Source organism: Phocoena sinus, chromosome 10 (assembly GCF_008692025.1).
Source record: "Phocoena sinus isolate mPhoSin1 chromosome 10, mPhoSin1.pri, whole genome shotgun sequence".
Lineage (NCBI taxonomy): Eukaryota > Metazoa > Chordata > Mammalia > Artiodactyla > Phocoenidae > Phocoena > Phocoena sinus.
The window spans coordinates 40,949,743-40,969,133 of record NC_045772.1 but is presented as its reverse complement, the minus strand read 5'-3'; the positions used below and the strand labels follow the sequence as shown (position 1 = coordinate 40,969,133).

Genomic DNA, 19,391 nt, shown 5'->3' with positions numbered 1-19,391 from the left:
ACCAGCTGCTTTAGCTAGAGCTCATGTCTCCGTTGGAGTTAATGTACTTTCTTCAGGTGCTTTTCTGTGTCCCATACTCTCCTAATTTGCGTGACATGTCACTGGTTGCTTTTCCTCCATTTCCTCTGTTGGTTCCTCCTCTTCTTTCCAGTGAGTCTCCTCAGGCCCACTGTTTGTTCCTCTTCTCTTTTATAGCTACACGCCCTTCGTGATTTAATGTAGCCCCATGGCTTTAATTACCTTCTGTATGAGGATAACCCTGAAATTTAGATCTCTGTTCCAAAACCTCTCAGTTGAACTCCAGATTGTGTATCTAAAGGCCTGTACATCCATTTGGGTGTCTAAGAGACTAGATAACAGGTCCAGAAATTAACCCCTTGTATCTGTCTGTGGCTTTTCCCATCTTATGGCTGGAGATGTCATCCACCTGGCTACCGAGGCCAGAAACCTTGGCGTCATCCTTGACTGCTCTCTCTTATGTGCCACATCTTCCCATTAGATTCCTTCAAAGTATATCCAGAATATGATCCTTTCGGATCCAGGTGATCCTTTCTCATCACCTCACTGCCACCACCATTGTCTGAATCACTATCATCTTTCATTTGAATTACTTGCACGAGCTACCTGACGGGTTGCCGTACTTCTATCTTTATATGCCTGGAGTCTATTCTCAACAAAGCCAGGGACCAATCATTTTATTTTTAATTTAAGTAAAACATACATAGAAGAGTATAAATACTCTAATAGAATTTGAGGTAAAGCAAACATAAAAAGTGTATAAAATACTCCAGTCTTAAATATATAGCTGATAGATTTTAAATATCTCTACACCTGTGTACTCACCACTCAGATCAAAACAAAGGATACTTCTAGCATGTCTATTCCCCTTGTGCCACTTTCCAGACTGTACCCCTCTAAAGTTCATCACTATTCTAATGTCTGTTTTCATTGTTTAGTCTTGATCTTGAATTTCATAAATTGAGCATCATATAGTATATACTCTTTTGTTAGCTTCTTTTGCTCATCTTTTTTTTTTTTTTTTTTTTTCCGTACGCGGGCCTCTCACTGTTGTGGCCTCTCCCGTTGCGGAGCACAGGCTCCGGACGCGCAGGCTCAGCGGCCATGGCTCACGGGCCCAGCCGCTCCGCGGCATGTGGGATCTTCCCGGACCGGGGCACGAACCCGTGTCCCCTGCATCGGCAGGCGGACTCTCAACCACTGCGCCACCAGGGAAGCCCTGCTCATCTTTATGTGAGACTTTCTCTGGAGGTCAGTTGCTTAATCTGTAAAGATGAGGGTAGACTAAAGATGAGATTAGGAGCTAAAATTTGAAAACAAACTGACGTCCAATCCCAACTCACAGAATTTCTGATTCTTATTGTCTGGCGTCAGACACAGGGAAGTAGTATATTTTAAAAGATCCCAAAGAGAGTGTAACATGTAGCCTCTGGATCAAATGACTCTCTGTCTTCCTCTGTCTCTATCTCTGTCTCTCTTTTTTTTTCTTGGATTCATTTCTTCCAAAAATACAAGGACCAATTGGCCAACACTCCTTTCCTCCCTTCTTCCTCAAGTATGTACTGTGCATCTATCAGACACCAAACACCATGCTAGGCTGCCGAAGGCACACAAGTCAACAAAATTCAGTTCTTGTCTCTCAGAGGCTTAGAGCTTCGCTAAACCCATGTCTTCATAAAAAAAAAAAAAAGAAAGAAACCTGAATGAACAAATAAATAAATAAATAAAACTATGAAAACTCAACAAACATCTCTATTTACCCGCAAACCAAATAGAGGGAGTGAGGAGAGAGAGATCAAGAAATGATTGACTTTGTTAAATAACCTAGTAATTTTGAAATAGTTGTTTAAATTTGGTCAAATAACTGATTGCTTATGAAAGATTGACTCAAATTTCAACTCAGTTGCTTTCCTTTTCAAAATGATTTGGTATCTAGACAAATTAAAGGGGATTGAAAAGAGTTAAAATTCTTTTTCAGATCTTGAACAGAAGGACGCCATTTGTAAACATATCCTAAAAATTAACTATGTGATTATATAACCAGTATTTTGAATATTTTGTTTTTGTTTTGCGCCAGTTAACTGATGTAATTAAATCCATGCAGAGACTTCGCTTGTGAGGATAATTTTCCACTTTCTGATTAGTCATTGAATGTAACGCCCACCTCCACCCCCCAAAAGAAAAGGTACGGTAGATGTGTCAATGCTCTGGTCTTCTTCAGGGCAGTGTTTTTCAAATTGTGGATTACTGTCCATCAATGGATCCTGAAATTCATCTAGTGGATTTTAACCAATATTTAAATACAGATTAAAAAGCATTAATTAATTAAGGAAAAGAGAAGACAATGTTATTAGTAGAAAGCATCACAAGTGATTTCATGTAGCAAGTGTAAGTACTGACCTATGAAACTTTTGTTTCCATTATATTTAGGTAGCTGTGCATTGGGTTGTTTATTAGTTTATTAAGTACATGAAATTATTCTAATTAAAAATTGACCCAAATTATTAGCTGTTAAAATTACAGTTTGAATTTTGATAGCTTATTTGGTATATGATTCAAATAATGCTGAGAAAAAATAAAACTCACTTCAGTTAATTGGATAAATTTGATGGCAAAATCACTTTTATCTGTTTAGGATTTCAAAAATGTTTGGAGGTTTTTAGTTCAAACAACAGTTGAGGTTTGACATGACAAAAAAAATTAGGAACTAAAGCAGTATTTATAAATATTTAACTGGGAAATGTGAGGGGACAATCTTATTTTAAAGCAGGAATTATGAGAAACTAATTTCTCAAATTTATTAAAATAAAAATAATCATTAACCAAAATATATTATTATATAGGTAGAAAGTATTCTCAAATTATTTTAGAGTATGCCTCTGACAAGGAAACTAAACATATAAATGACATTTAACAACATTTCTCATAGCCATTTTCTTTTATTATAACATCACTGGGTAAAAAATGTAAGTAGTACCAACAAGCATGATTGAAATTATAGATGACTTTGGAGTTAGGTAGGGAGAGGATATTATTTTCTTAAGTTTTGTTTGTTATGTTGTTACATTGTTGGAAAATTAATTATGACCAAAAACAAAAATTGGTGAATAAATAAAGTGTAATGAACTATCCTTTAATAGTCATACTGGAGATTTTGTATTCAAGTACTTATCTGTTGCTGTTACTTACCTGCTATAGTAAGATGGGAAACGGAATTAACTACCTCAAATTGTTGGTGCTCATAGTGAATGACTGTAAAGGACTATGACAAAAGGTTGAATGCTTCTGATAAATAGATATGAAAGGAATGTAAGGTATATTTTGAGTATTTTTTTCTTTTCTCTACTAGGACCCTTTTAATTTCCCCTTCTAATTTATGGTGCATATTGAGAGAGAGTTGTTTGTCTCTAATACCCAATCTAGACAGCAGTTTTATTTTTTATTCTGTTTGAACAGCCAAAAAAGCCATTTTACACTTAATTACAGACACTGTTCATGAATATTTTCTTGGTCTTCCAATGAACTAATCTGTTTATGTATAATAAAAATACATTTTGCAGTAAATTATATATATTTGGGCCAGAAATCTTCTTACTTTCTATAAAATTCATATAATTGGTGTAAAATTAATAATATCAATAATAATTGTTGCAGCAAACATTCAAAAATACTCAGCTCAATTCTCTGTCTTAATATTAGGCCACAATAATTATTTGGCATCCTTTACTTTTAATCAACCTGAAAAAAATTTTTTTAAAGAACACACTGGGTAGACACAGTAGTATATTCTGTTTGTTACACTTTTCTTTCCTTTATGTTATCTTATTTTCTAATAGCAAAGTGAAATGTGAAGGAAAGAATTTGAAGTGGATTCCAGAACCATAGGTTTTTTTGGATATTTAGACGTTGACAAGTAGAACGAGAAGGTCCACTTGGTCATGTAACATTCAGCGTCTTCAACTCTATCATTCTTTCAGTAAAACTTATTTTGAAACGAATCAAGAAGTTATTTTTTTCTCAAAGCAAATGTGTATACCTTGGCTGCAATCATTTTGAAGTAAAGAACCTCTCATTGGATATTATTACTTTAATTTTGCACAAAATTACATTTAAAAAGGAACATAAACAGTTGTCCATTTTATAAAGACAGATTCTGGAATATATTTTTTTTCTTTTTATTTTCTTTAACAGACATTTTGACCTTCCTATGAAGCTCAGCTAAAGAGGACATTGGCAAAACTTTGTATGTCCTCCTGCATAGCTTTTGATGAGAATTTAATAAGACAGAAAACAGTACCTTGCCAAGTATTAACTTTAAATCTCTTATTTACTTTAGAATTTCAAGATTTATGGAATACCACAAAACCCAGGGAGATGACTCACAAAGAACTGGAACTTTCTAGTTTCCTACATTCTTTTAAAAAGTCTTAGCTATTTAACTTTGCTACATAATGCCATAACTAATACTGAAATCAGCCCATGAATTAACATAAATTAGTCTTTTTTTTTTTTTTTTTTTGCTTCTCACCCTAAATGGTTAATCACTGGCTATCATGTTGCAATGAACTGTTCAAAAGCAGTGGCATCACTCTTTTAAATTACAAAGGCAATGCCTATATTTAAGCAGAGAATTAGCAACTGTAGAAGTACAAATACAGTTTTTAAAATAAAGAATTTCTATGATTTAGGATGAAAATATGCTTCATTTCTTTCATGTATATCAACCCTTATCTTTTGGCATACTTACCAAATATTACTGTTCGAATCTCAGTTACCCACATCCTAGTATTCTAACTCACAGAAACAGGAGTCTCCTCCTATTTGGATACTTTAGTTGAGACTTGTTTGTGAAGCACAAAATCAGTCTGGTTTTATGTTAAGTAGGTGGGTTGCTAATCTGTAAGAATGCCATTCTTGGTCAGGCCTTTATGAATTGTTTGTAAGTACTAAATCGGACAATGCAATCTTTATATTCATTCTGCAATTAACCAAAATAATTCTAGTTAAAATCTGATTAAAGACCTCTAGTATGAAATGAATGTAAAGTATTCATTCTTTCTTTATCTTTCTCTCTGGCTTCATTCTAGCTCATTTATTTATTTAAAAATAACCTTCTAAGTTACTTTTTCACTGTTTTTCATGTTGCAGATTGAAAATGTTGATGTCTGCCTTAGTTTTCTAGCAGCCAGAGGAGTAAATGTTCAAGGTCTATCCGCTGAAGGTAAGAAAAAGCACAGTTGTCACAAATGGCATCCATGTTTGTAAAAGACTTTTTATAATGCTAGAAATGTAAAGTGGGAGTACATAGCCCCTAATACAAGAAAGGAAATCAGTAAAGTTTCCAAAATAATAGAAACATAAATTCAATGGTTATTAATGTACGCCTTATGTAGGTATGTTCCAGATTTTGCCAAAATTGTTCTTTACATTATGGGAGGGGGACATATTAACAAAATATCTTTATGTTATTACCAGTTGGTAGTGTTTGTAGAGTCTTAAGTAGATGGATGGATAGATAGATAATGCTGGATAATAAATACAGTAGATGGACATAAATACAGTTAAAGTAGTATAATTAATGCTCAAATATTTTATCAATAACAATTCTATAATTTGATCAAGTTGGTAGTCCAAGTCTAAATATTTGTTAATTTTAAATAAGTCATCAGGAGTTCTTACTTAATTAGCACTAACAGTATTAATAACTGTTCTTTGTAAAGGCCTTAAAATTTTTAAATGTTTAAAAGATCATCACTGACATTGAAATATAGAAAAGTGGAAAAAGAAAACTAGATCTGTTATTGTTTTTTCTGCATTTGTTTTTCTTCCACATATATTTTTAGGAAGCCTTTGCAAAATTTTCAATTTAGTACTATTAACAAAAACCAATTGCTAAAGTTTTGAAATACCAAGTCCTTTGAGATCTGTATCAGCAACAACCATTTTTAATTAGAATTTTATGATGAAACACTTTTGACAATTTATGTTGCTTCTTGTTTCTACTACAGTCAGCTTACTCTGAAAAGCCTTTTTCCCCCACAGATAGTAGAAATATTAGACAATTCTCAGCTGCTCAAAGTTTGCTGCCATTGGAAAAAGAGGAATTGTGTGACTTCTGAAATATTATGGACATGTACTAGAAATATTTACGTTTGTCAATTTTTCTTCACTGTTTAAATTTTAAATTTCTTTAATCCTTTATCTGTATATGTCATCATGATGTTTAATATTAAATTACATATTTAATGGCAAAAAACTTATGTTCAAACCTAACTCATGGTTCTGTTACTTAGAAGAAAATTTGGTAAAATCCTCCAGGATAATACTTTACTTTCTAAGTGGTTAAAGTTGGTGAGAAATGTTACCATTTATTCGTTTTATGTCTCTTCCGTATAACATGACATCTTTTTGTTTTGCTTTGTTTTGTTTTTTCATACTTTTTTTTAAACATCTTTATTGGAGTATAACTGCTTTACAGTGTTGTGTTACTTTCTACTGTATAACAAAGTGAATCAGCTATACGTATACATATATCCCCATATCCCCTTCCTCTTGCCTCTCCCTCCCACCCTCCCTATCCCACCACTCTAGATAGTCACAAAGCACCAAGCTGATCTCCCTGTGCTATGCAGCTGCTTCCCACTAGCTATTTTACATTTAGTAGTGTATATATGCCAGTGCCACTCTCTCACTTCATCCCAGCTTACCTTTCTCCCCCAAACCCGTGTCCTCAAGTCCATTTTCTACATCTGCATCTTTATCCCTGTCCTGCCCCTGAGTTCTTCAGAACCCTTGTTTTTTTTTTTAGATTACATATATATGTGTTAGCACATGGTATTTGTTTTTCTCTTTCTGACTTACTTCACTCTGTATGACAGACTCTAGGTCCATCCACCTCACTACAAATAACTCAGTTTCGTTCCTTTTTATGGCTGAGTAATATTCCATTGTATATATGTACCATGTCTTCTTTATCCATTCATCTGTTGATGGACACGTAGGCTGCTGCCATGTCTTGGCTATTGTAAATAGGGCTTCAATAAACATTGTGGTACATGACTCGTTTTGAATTATGTTTTTCTCACGGTATATGCCCAGTAGTAGGATTGCTGGGTCATATGGTAGTTCTGTTTTTAGCTTTTTAAGGAACCTCCATACTGTTCTCCATAGTGGCTGTATCAATTTACATTCCCACCAACAGTGCAAGAGGGTTCCCTTTTCTCCAAACCCTCTCCAGCATTTATTGTTTGTAGATTTTTTGATGATGGCCATTCTGACTGGTGTGAGGTGATAACCTCGTTGTAGTTTGGATTTGCATTTCTCTAATGATTAGTGATGTTGAGCATCCTTTCATGTGTTTGTTGGCAATCTGTATATCTTCTTTGGAGAAATGTCTATTTAGATCTTCTGCCCATTTTTGGATTGGGTTGTTCGTTTTTTTGATATTGAGCTGCGTGAACTGCTTGTATATTTTGGAGATTAATCCTTTGTCCGTTGATTCGTTTGCAAATATTTTCTCCCATTCTGAGGGTTGTCTTTTCGTCTTGTTTATGGTTTCCTTGGCTGTGCAAAAGCTTTCAAGTTTCATTAGGTCCCACTTGTTTATTTTTGTTTTTATTTCCATTTGTCTAGGAGGTGGGTCCAAAAGGATCTTGCTGTGATTTATGTCATAGAGTGTTCTGCCTGTGTTTTCCTCTAAGAGTTTTATAGTGTTCAGTCTTACATTTAGGTCTTTAATCCATTTTGAGTTTATTTTTGTGTATGGTGTTAGGGAGTGTAACATGATATCTTTTATTAACATAAACCTCTTGCTTTTTATTTATCTCCTAAAAATATATGGATGCCCAAAATGATTCTCTAAATTGATTAAACATGCATAGTAATAAAATAAGAAGTTAAAAAAACCTCTTTCAATAAGATCAGTCAGGTTTACAGGAGAAAATTAATACTTTCTCACTGTAGCTTTATATTGAACAAGCCAACACTTATATGTTATGACCCCTGTGAGGAAGATTGGGGGCTTATAACAATTCAGCCTCATTTTATATGAATGATTCCACAGCATAGTGTGTGTGGCATTATAAACCATCAGAGAGCAAGAAATCTAAGTAGTTTATTAATGTTTCTAAATTCCAAAAAGGAGACATAAAACCTTGACCTCAAAGGAGGATATATTTTATTGCCAATAGCAAGTTTCATTTAAATTATGATTATAGGTTGTGTAGCATTATATCAAGCTTTACTTGCATCTCATTTTCTAATTTTAAAATTATAGCTGCAGGAGGAAAATGTAGGCTCATGTTGTAGCCTACTTCGTGCATTTAATTTTTTATTCAGTATTAGAAAAACTTACACAGGAGCTCCATGTGTTAGGACTAGGAACTCCACTTACATTTATTCAATTATGTTATCTAGAGTCATGAGTAAGGTGATCTTTAATATTTATTACTATGTAACATAAATTAAAAATAAAAGAATCGGAGCATTAAAAATGGATACCTATGATGTAGTCTGCTTTTTGGAGGACATATACATATATTTTTGAAAATGAATTGGTTGGTGGGTGATTTAGAATTGTGCTAACAGTTATAAATCTAGTTGCTATTATGAGGTGCACCCGTAACATCAGTATTTATAATGTAGGACAACCAGCATTTCAGTGGCTTTCTTTCTCTAGCTCGTAGCCACCACTGTGTTGGTAACAGCTGTGTGTGTTTGTGAGGGAAGCAGAGTGCTAAACCAAATGATTAGCGCAAGACTGAGAGCCCATCCATTTCCATGAAGAAACTAACTCTAGAAAAACTGCCGTTCAGGGTCAGCAAAGAACATCACTTGAGTAAGCTCTGTTCTCTCTATGCTTCATCCCTTCCCTCTCTCCCTGAAATTTCCAAGCTACTTGGAAATGCTAGCATGTTTCAGAAAATCAGATTTGCTTAAATCTGTGACTGAGAAAATCAAGTTGTATTTCTGTCTCCGTAGATTTAGCCTAAGAGGCTTGCTTCTAGAATTTCATTTGTAAAAAATAATCATTTTCTGTGATACTGTTTTTATATTTTCCACTTGATACAGAAATAAGAAATGGAAACTTAAAAGCCATTCTAGGGCTGTTTTTCAGTTTGTCTCGCTACAAGCAGCAGCAGCATCACCAGCAGCAGTATTACCAGTCCTTGGTGGAGCTTCAGCAGCGGGTCACCCACACCTCCCCTCAGGCAGAAGCCAGTCAGGCCAAAACCCAGCAAGATATGCAGTCCAGGTAAGGAAGGGAAGCGGGGAATGTGTTTAGAATGAATTTATCTTGCTACAGCTTGTTTTTAATAAGTTTTTGTTTGCGGGTTTGGAAAACATATTTATATAGTTGTATCAAAGTGTTGGGATTCTTTGATTAACATTACAGAATTTAAAACCACTCTTCTGTTGGTTGGATGACCAACACTTATCACTTTTTAGATGAAATATTTGTGTTTGTTTTCTGAAGGTGATTGTGGTTTGTATCAAAATGTGTGAAGTGTCTTTCTTGTAAGTAGTATATCAGAGTTCCTTCCTTCTACAAGTTATTGTTTAGAATGTGCTTTCTGAATCCTAGTCTCCAGTTGTGTAGTTTTCTTTGGTTGATGCTTTTGATCGATTAAATCGTTACATCTGTCAAAAATTTCAGGTCTGTTAAACATAGGAGTTTGAGTGTTTGGGAACATACCATTTTGATGTGAGATTGTGCATGCATGTGCGTGTATACGTGTGTGTGAGTTTCTATACACACATTGTTTGTCTGACTTGAGTCTGTGGGTGCATGTAGACACAGCTGGTGTGGGGTGCTGACAAACCACTGCAGCTTCCTTTACTCTTTTGTTCCTGCCTTTTTTCCAGTTTGGAACTATATCAGTCATGATTCAGCTAGAGAAGCAGAATCAGTAAGAAAGAGTGCAAACAGATTTATTTTAAAGAATTGATTCACATGATAATGGGGGCTGGCTAGGCAAGTCTGAAATCCTGAGGGCAGCCCAGCAGGAAGACAGGCTGACACTCTTAGCACGAGCTGAAACCGCTATAAACTGGTGGAATTTCGTCTCTCAAGGAGGCCACACTCCCACTTTTAAGACCTTTCAAGGAGTGAGTCAGGCCTGCTATCCTAGTAATAATCTAGGATTATCTCCCTTACTTAAAGTCCACTGCTATGGACTTTAACCACATCCACAAAGTGCTTTCACAGCGACACCCAGATTGGTGTTGAGTGGAACTAAATAAACCTAGCTAAGTTGACACATCAAAAAATGATCACAGAACGTAATTAAGTTAACAGGTTTCATGCAAATTACTCATATGTTTCTGATCAATTTTCGGGTTATCAGATCATTAGCTCTATGGCATACATAGCTATGATCATTTTTCTTAAGGAGGGAGAATGTCCAATATGAAAATACTCTTTTATCGTCTACTAAAATATACACACTGTATCACACATATGTAAATATTTAACTTTTTCCATCTTAGAAGCCAAGCCTAAAACCTAATAATACAGTTTGCCTTGAGTTTGTTTTTGGCAATTAGTATTGACTCAGAAAGCTAACATAAAATTCCAAGATACATTCACAAACCACTTCCCACTTATTGTCAATATTCAGCAGCTCAGAAATCCCCTTCTCTTTCATCTGTCAACCATCCCTCACTTCATATTAAGCATTATTTCTGTCTCTGTACAGCCATGTAAACTCATTTCCTTTGGCAAATTTTACTCATTAGTGAATTATTAATAAAGAAAAATCACAGTTTCACCAAAAAATATGGAGTATACTACAAAGGCCATGGAATGATAAGGGATATTTGTTTTTACTAAGTAATGCAGATGTGCTTCTGTTCTTTAAGCTTGTCTTGGTATTTTGTGATGTCATGTGAAATTGTGCAGGAATCAAAGTGAAAAAAACATTCTCTACAGTATAAGTTCTTTAGATTTCCTTAAGAATAGAGAAGGAGAAAAAATAAAATATATTTTTTATTATTAATTTTTTGGGGGAAGTGGTGGTTGGTAGAAAGAGATCTAGATTTTGAAAACTGCCAGAAATAATATTTCCTAGAGTTTGGTTTAAGCCATTTGAACGGACAAGAAGCAAGAATGGTAGCTGGAAAAATATAGGAAGTAAAGTGGTATTGTGCAAAGGATGTTGACTCTGGAAGTGAGATGAGATATCATTTGTCATTGCTTTCCCTCACTTTATTTCTGTATCTGCCATGTGGAGTTTCTTGCCCCACATTTCTCAGTGGTTATGACCCGTTGGGGGAAATTTTTTTCTCTTCTTGCTGGATATGCATGGATATTATGAAACTGTATTATATTTTAAAATATAGACCTATGTATAATAGGCATGGTCATTTTATACCATCTTGGGGAGAGCTATCTTATTTTTTTTTTAGTGAAAGCTTATGAAAAGCATTCTTTTCACCAGCATCCTTTAATTCTGAGATAGACTGTTAAATAATTTTTTCTTTTGAAAAATTGGATTTGGTTACTTTTTGGATTGTTGATTTAATAAATGCAGAGTAGTTACTGTACTAAAGGTAGCGTAGTACTTAGTTAGCACCGTGATAAAGAGGAGCTCCAAGTCTTCATTTTAACAGAATTTATTCTATGTTTTGGAGAATGTTATATTTCAGATATTAATGCTTATTTCCATTTGTATAGATTTGACATAGTGAAATAGTGTATGAATTATAATCTCTGTGAACTTAAATATAACAATGTACCTAAGCATTTTTCAAAGCCTGTATTGATAGTATACATAGGAAAGGAGTAAGTGTCTATACAATAGAACCAAAATAATTAACATGGAAAAGAATCTCAGTGACACATTATCTTCATTTACATGAGATGAGAGTCATAGATCATGATTTATGAAGCCTTTCTGTTGATTCCAAAGCTCTTCCCAAGTGAATAGCTTGAATGACTGGTGGCTATATTATTCTGGATATTTAGCCAGAAAAATGTTCTTGTATTTTTCTCTGTAGACCTAAAATAATTTTAGTGCACATTGTTTCATGAGAGTATTTTTGTTTTGTTCTCTTTGTTTATTTAAAGTAAATTGACATAACTCCACAATAATTTCCACAATATTTATTTTATACATTAAGAATTGCTCATTTGTTTTACTCTTTTGAGAGTAACCCCAAATGTTTTCAGTCAGTTTGAACATCTTTCATTTAAACAGACATTTTGATCTAAAGGTTAACAAGTAAAATATACAAGAGAGAAAATAAAATGTGGACCAAGAGACATAGAATGTGGATAACAAACTCTCCTCTTCTGGCTTCTCAGCTTCCTCTCCACTCTTGAGTGTGTGGGGGGCGGGGGTTGTGCGCATGTGAGCGAGCATGCGTGCCTGTGTGTGTCCTGTTCAAGGACTGAATATCTCCTTGTTAAGAGCTCACCTCTAGGGCTTCCCTGGTGGCTCAGTGGTTGAGAGCCCGCCTGCCAATTAAGGGGACACGGGTTCGTGCCCCGGTCTGGGAAGATCCCAGGTGCCGCGGAGCAGCTGGGCCCGTGGGCCATGGCCGCTGAGCCTGCGCGTCCGGAGCCTGTGCTCCGCAACGGGAGAGGCCACGGCAGTGAGAGGCCTGCGTACCGCAAAAAAAAAAAAAAAGAGCTCACCTCTAGAATCAGACTGCCTGCACTTGGATCCCAGTTCCACCACTTCCTAATTGTGTGACCTTGGGCAACTTACCTAACTTCTCTATGCTTCAGGTTCTCATCTGCTAAAAGGGTATAAAAAATGGCACTGATTTCATGAAATCGTTCTGGGGGTTCAGTGGGTCAGTATCTACAAAACTCTTTGAACATACCTGTCAGATGTCACTCTTTTGCTCAAAGCCCTGCCATGGTGTCAAATAGACTAGGCTTGCTCCCCGCTTAGGAAATACGTTGTAGCTGATTCCTTTGCCTGGAATGCTCTTCCTCTGATAGCCACTTGGCTGAATCTCTCACCTCCTGCAAGTCAACTGCTCTAGTGTTGCCTTCTCACTGATGCTGACCTTAACTTCTCTTTTAACACTGCAGTGTGCCCATCTGCACTCCACATCATGGTTGCTGTAGTTTTCCTTCTTTTCTGTAGCTCTAACCCCTCTCTAACCTACAACTTATTTATTATATTCATTGTTTATTATTGCCACTTCCTCCCCTCTGGAATGTAAGCACTGTGAGGACAGCAGTATCTTTACATTTTAACCACTTCTGTATTTCAGGGGATTAGCCCAGAACCTTACACACAGTACGTCCTTAGTAATGATTTCTGAAATGAGTTAAGAATGAATGAACCTTTATTATAGCTGCTTCTAATTTTAGGTAGGAAAACTTTCTAACATTCACAATTGCAATGGTACGTCATTTAAAACGAGAATTGTGTGTATTACAAAACTGCTATAATAAAGATAAAATGTTCTTGATTCTTGGGTGGTCATGATATTGAACTACAGTTAGTTTCAGAATGATATATAGTGGAACCATCAGACCTTATCCAAGTGTGATGGAACTATTTGCTTCCATCCTCGTTGATGCCTGACTATATACCTCTTTGGTCTTTTACCTATTTATTATAAATATTTTGTTCCCTTTGTTTTCTGGCTGTCATTCATTAATTCACTGCTATCAGTGTTGCTGCCTCTGTGGAGTACCATTCCTTTACCAATATGTGGTTTCTGTTTTGCGGGATAAGAAAGCAGATTACCAAGATCATTAGCATTTTGGTACCACAAAAAGTAATAGGTAACATGAGTGAAGTGTTTGGGCTATGAAATATCATTGATAGCTTAAAGACTTGCATGTTTATAACTCCTGTCTTCTCTGTCATGTTTGGTTTAGACAACGAAAGAAGATATCTGATCTAGTATTAAGAAATGATGCCTCTAATTTACAGCTAGTGCAGAGTTTAAAATTTTTAATTAAAGGCTGGTTAAAAAAATGAATGCCACAACTAATCCGACACAAACGTATTATCTTTAAAATGTCCAAATTACTAATTTGTTTTGTTAGTAAATAATATTAATACAGAAGTTCTTACCTCGTCAACATAAACTAATATTACAAAGGGAAAAATACTGTTGAAAGACCTATGTTCTGAATTAACCCTAAAATGACATATGGTTGGTGTAAGTTTAATGATGACATGTGAGGGCAGTCTTGTTCCTTGATCACTGATCTGTTTATCATTTGACTTGAATTATCTACTTGTAGTATGTGTATTAAAGTAAAGCTGCGACTCATTCTAAATTTCCTCAGTCCTTCAGCAATCTCAAAAATTTGAACATATTTCATATAAAAATTAATTTTTCTCTATTTCAGTGATCTTTGGAAGGACTTAACATAGGTAAAGCTGAAATATTTCGCTATATTAAAGAATGTTAAGTATCCTGTTTGCATTTATTTAATATAAAATATAAAATCAATTTCTTTTATTTTTCTGGCGCTTCATTTTATTTTGAAGAGTATATTAAAGGCCCTTTGTCTACCCAACTGGAAAAAGTATGAGAACTGTTTTAATATAAAGTACTAAAAATCTTATGTAAGAGTTGTGATCATAGTTATCTTCTATAGGCATTAACCAGGAGATGGGGAAAATAGTACTTCTTATTCAAAAAACAAGGTAGACATGAATCCTATAATTTTCAAACTCAGAAAATTCATTTCCATCAGCAAATATGTCATAGACATTCAGGATATTTCTGCTAATCATATTTTTACATATGTGTATTTTGGCAGAATTCTAGTTGACATGAAAAGTAACAGAAAGTTCAATTTCACCAAAACCGTACACAGTGCCTGGCACGTGAGACCAGCCAGCACTGAGCAGAAATCATGTCATGAATGTCTAATTTTCCTGAGAATATCTAGTAAAACATTATAGTGAAGGAAAATTATAAAATGAAAATTCATTTTTCTTATGTACTGGTCTGGCTATACATGAGATGTTAGGGTAATAGTATACATAAAAAATGTTTTCTATTTGCCAGAAGTTTAAAAAAGGGAGGTGATTTTCCTTAGAATACAGGCCTTTTAGCTTAATTTTTGTCTACATTATTAAATGATTTCCCATCCCGTTATTAAATAGTTGGTGAATTGTACCAATCCCAAAACAGTGATTTTTGAATCACATGAACACGTATTTTTATATTATAGAGAATTAAAACATGTAAAAAAGAAACAAAATGCATGTGAAAGCGTAGGTAAGGAGTTACATAGATAGGTGATAGAGTGTTAAAGGCAGTGATAATAAGTCTTTCTCAACTAAAATAAGAGCTGTTTTGGGATTTTGGGAGGTTATGGTCTCCACAGAAAATCATTTGCCCTTCTGCTTTTCATTTTGTAGGAGAAAGTCAAGAATGTGTCCACTTGCTGTTTAGATAAATTTGCTCCTTCCTATAGGACTCACAAGTCAAATTGCAAAATCTCTGGGCACATGCTATTTGAGTGACTTGTCTGTTCCCTTTGCAGCCCCTTCTCGAGGCTCCCATGACCCCTGCCACACACATTGCTTTTGGAGCCTTCTTCCATGGAGGACATTTGCCTTCCTCTTTTCCAGGAAACATCATTTCCTTCTGGGAGATTCACTCTGAAACTGGGATGGTTTACAGCTTTTCAGCCTGGGGTTATAAATCTTGAGAAGTATATAAGGAAGTTTAATTTAAGATGACAGGAAGGCTCTGGTAATTTAAGCCCTCATGAACCTGGCTTCAATTAGTTGCTTAATTGAGCTCTGTGTTGTGGCCTATAGTGTGCTCTTCATAAAAGACAGTGAATCAATTAAACTTTAAAGAAAATGAAACAAACAAAAACGACATTTATGAATCTCCTTTTAAATAACAGAATTTTTTATTCCTAGAGAGAAATAATTGAAGGGAAAGAAATTATTCTTTAATTGACTGATGGAGGAAACCAAGAAAGGGTGTAATACTAAGAGTATGTACACACACACATACACACACTGCTTATGTTCTGTGCTTCTAGTCCATTATTTTCAAAGCTTGACAACCACTCATGGTTCTGTTGTTATGATGAAGCAGCGTCTGTATAGTGTTGGTTATTTTAGAGTCAGGCAAACATGGTTTTCAATTCTGCCAACCAATTCCCAGTGATGTGGCATGAGGCAAGTAATTTTAACCTGCTCAAATACGAGGTTTCTTACCTCATATTAGAATAGTGGTAACCTTCTCAAAAGGGTATTGAGAAGACCACCTGACATAATTTGTGTTTAAAGTTCCTCCTTAGCACAGCCCTTAGCATGTAACAGGCACTCAAACCAGCCACCTTCATCTTTCCTCCTCCCACTTCTAGTTCATATCACATATATAATGAAATATATTGACCCACATTAAAAACCTCAAGTCAACCTCATCACTGTTCCTTCCTCTCTCACTTTCTTTGATCAATTCTGTCCATTACACTTCTGACTTCTACTAAATACATAAATGTAATTCAAAGTAATAATATCCTTATGATTTAAAAATGACGGCCCAATGCTCAGACCTTCCCAAGCCTGGTCTAGCTACAGAGAGGTAACCCCATTAATTATTTTAGATATTTCCTTTAGTAAGTATTCCCTTATAGCTAAATAAAATACTACTACCACTAATTTTTATTCATTAATTTGATCATTATCTTTTGATGTACACACTCTCCCATCTCTCCCATCCCCCATTAATATATTCAACAAATGTTTATGAAGCACTTAGTGTGTTCCAGGCACTCTTCTAAGCGTTGGAGATACAACAGAGGACAAAAGAAATCGAAGAATCCTTGCTCTTTTGAAGCTTACATTTAGTGATAGACAAACAATTAAAAATTTAAATATGTACTAGTAATTGGACAGCTGATGGTAGAGAGGCATAAATCAGAAAAGGAGAAATAAGATGTGTAGGAGCCATATTTCTGCACATTTCAACAGGCTTCTGGGAAAGTCCTCACTCAGATGATACTGAGCAAAAAGGGTCATAGAACCAGCAATTCCATTCCTGGGTATCTATCCAAAAAAACCCCAAAACACTTATTCGAAAAGATACATGCACCTTAGTGTTCATAGCAGCATTGTTTATAATTGCCAAGATATGGAGGTAACCTAAGTGTCCATCAACAGATGAAAGGGTAAAGAAGATATTGTGTGTGTATATATGTGTATACACACACACACACACACACACACACACACACACACATTGGAATATTATTCAGCCATAAAAAAGAATGAAATAATGCCATTTCCAACAACATGCATGGACTTGGAGGGTATTATGCTAAGTGAAGTAAGTAAGGCAGAGAAACACAAATACTGCATAATATCACTTACATGTGGAATCTAAAAAAACAAAACAAACTAGTGAATATAAAGAAAAAGAAACAGATCCACAAATGCAGAGAACAAACTAGTGGCTACCAGTGGGCAGAGTGAAGGGGGAAGGGGCAAGATAAGGGTAGGGGATTAAGAGGTACAAGCTACCATGTATAAAATAAATAAGCTACAAGGATATATTGTACAACACAGGGACTATAGCCAGTATTTTATAATAACTATAATTGGAATATAACCTTTAAAAATTATGAATCACTGTGTTGTACACTTGAAACTTATTGTGTATCAACTACACACTTCAATTTATTTATTTGTTTTAGAAAGTAATTCTAATTTATTGGTTATCTGTTTAAAATAAATATAGCAGTATGTACATATCAATCCCAAACTCCCAATCAATCCTCCCCCTTCCACCCTTACCCCCTGGGGGAAGTTTGTTCTCCAAGTCTGTGAGTCTGTTTCTATTTTGTAAATAAGTTCATTTGTATCAATTTTTTTAGATTCTACATATAAGTGATATCATATGACATTTGTCTTTCCCTGTGTGATTTACTTCACTTAGTATGATAATCTCCAGGTCCATCCGTGTTGCTGCACATGGCACTATTTTATTCTTTTCAATGGCTGAGCAATACACTTTGGTTTGAAAAAAAAGAATAGGCCATAGCTCCTTTAATGATGCTCTAGAGGGATGTCAGTCCAGGTATATTGAGAGACCCCTTTTTGCTGGCATTTGTTTTCTTTGATTATTCAGTTATTATAGTTAAAATCACTTCTTGTTTGTTTGGATGGTTAATTGATTTGTTTGTGTCTGGCCATGGAGTGGTCATCAATAGTAATTGACATGGATGTTCGATTAATCTCCCTCTTTTTATATCCCCTTCGTCTTTTCTGAAATTTCCTAGTCCAGCCTCCCTCGTTCTTACAGACTGAATCCTCCCTCCATGCGCATAGTAGGATGAGGCTTCTGTGTTCATTTTGATGGAGAACACATGGAGGCTATGTGTTCCACATCAAAAATACTTCATTTATTTTCAGTTCTCCAAAAGCTGCTGAAGTCTCTTGGTCATTGATGGCCCCTTTTATCTATCATGTTATCCTTTGATGTTGTGAACTTAAACCTTAATATTGTTTATCAACATGTTAATGGCATCACATTCATTGACAGAACCATTCTGATAACTTTTTTTTTCTTTAACTAAGTAATTGATTTCTCCAGGCAGAAAATGCAAACATCACAGTTATACTCCATCTTTCCAAGGGAATGGTGAGAATATAATATATATTATAAAGTATTAGACTCACTCCTAATTTAGAGAATTTGACTTGTGCTCTCTGACATAAATGTCTCGATAAAAACAATGGTAAGCCAATGTTTCATAATTTTCTCTTGTAATTACCAAATATATGATTCATGTATCATCACAGAGCCGTTACTCAGAATAGCTAATTTGTGATTTATTTCTTTAACATTTTACTCCAGGACATTTTGATATCCTGTTTATATATTGCATGAACATTGTCTCCCAAACACTAGACATTGTTTGGTTCTATTTGATCTTTACTATTTCTGGGGCACTCTTCTCAAATAGAGCACTGATAATGTAGAGTTGATTATTATATCTGCAATTTTATACCATATGAAATTATTATGTATTAATCTGTTTTCCACTAAAATCTGTCTCAAAGGTTCAACTTATTGTCTTACAATGGAGAAATGCATCTGTCACAAAAACTATAATAATTGTGTCAGTATGACCATTGAATGTTTTCCTGTCACCAGGTCTACAGAGAAAGACAAATTGTAATCAGGGGATGACTGGGTGAGCATAGAATTGAATTTGGGGGACTTGCATGTTTCTGCAGCTGAGATAGTCTTGCCATTGGTTAAAAGTCCTTCTTCATTACAAAGCGCACTGTCAACATTGCCTCTTCACACTCCCATTTCCTGTGCTTCTGCTGCTGACCACTCATAGCACCCACCCCTTTCTAATTGACTTCTCAGTCTCAAAAGATGTGTAAATAAAACCAGCTTTCTCTCCTCACAAG

General features: G+C 35.1%; 1 protein-coding gene across 1 annotated transcript in view; it reads left to right on the top strand.

Annotated features, from left to right (window-relative positions):
- Nucleotides 1–19,391, top strand: part of NAV3 (neuron navigator 3) — a 592,483-nt gene that overhangs the window by 356,744 nt on the left and 216,348 nt on the right. Inside the window, 2 exon segments of the mRNA XM_032644349.1 lie at nucleotides 5,167–5,239; nucleotides 9,088–9,271. Coding sequence (XP_032500240.1) covers nucleotides 5,167–5,239; nucleotides 9,088–9,271 — 257 coding nt within the window.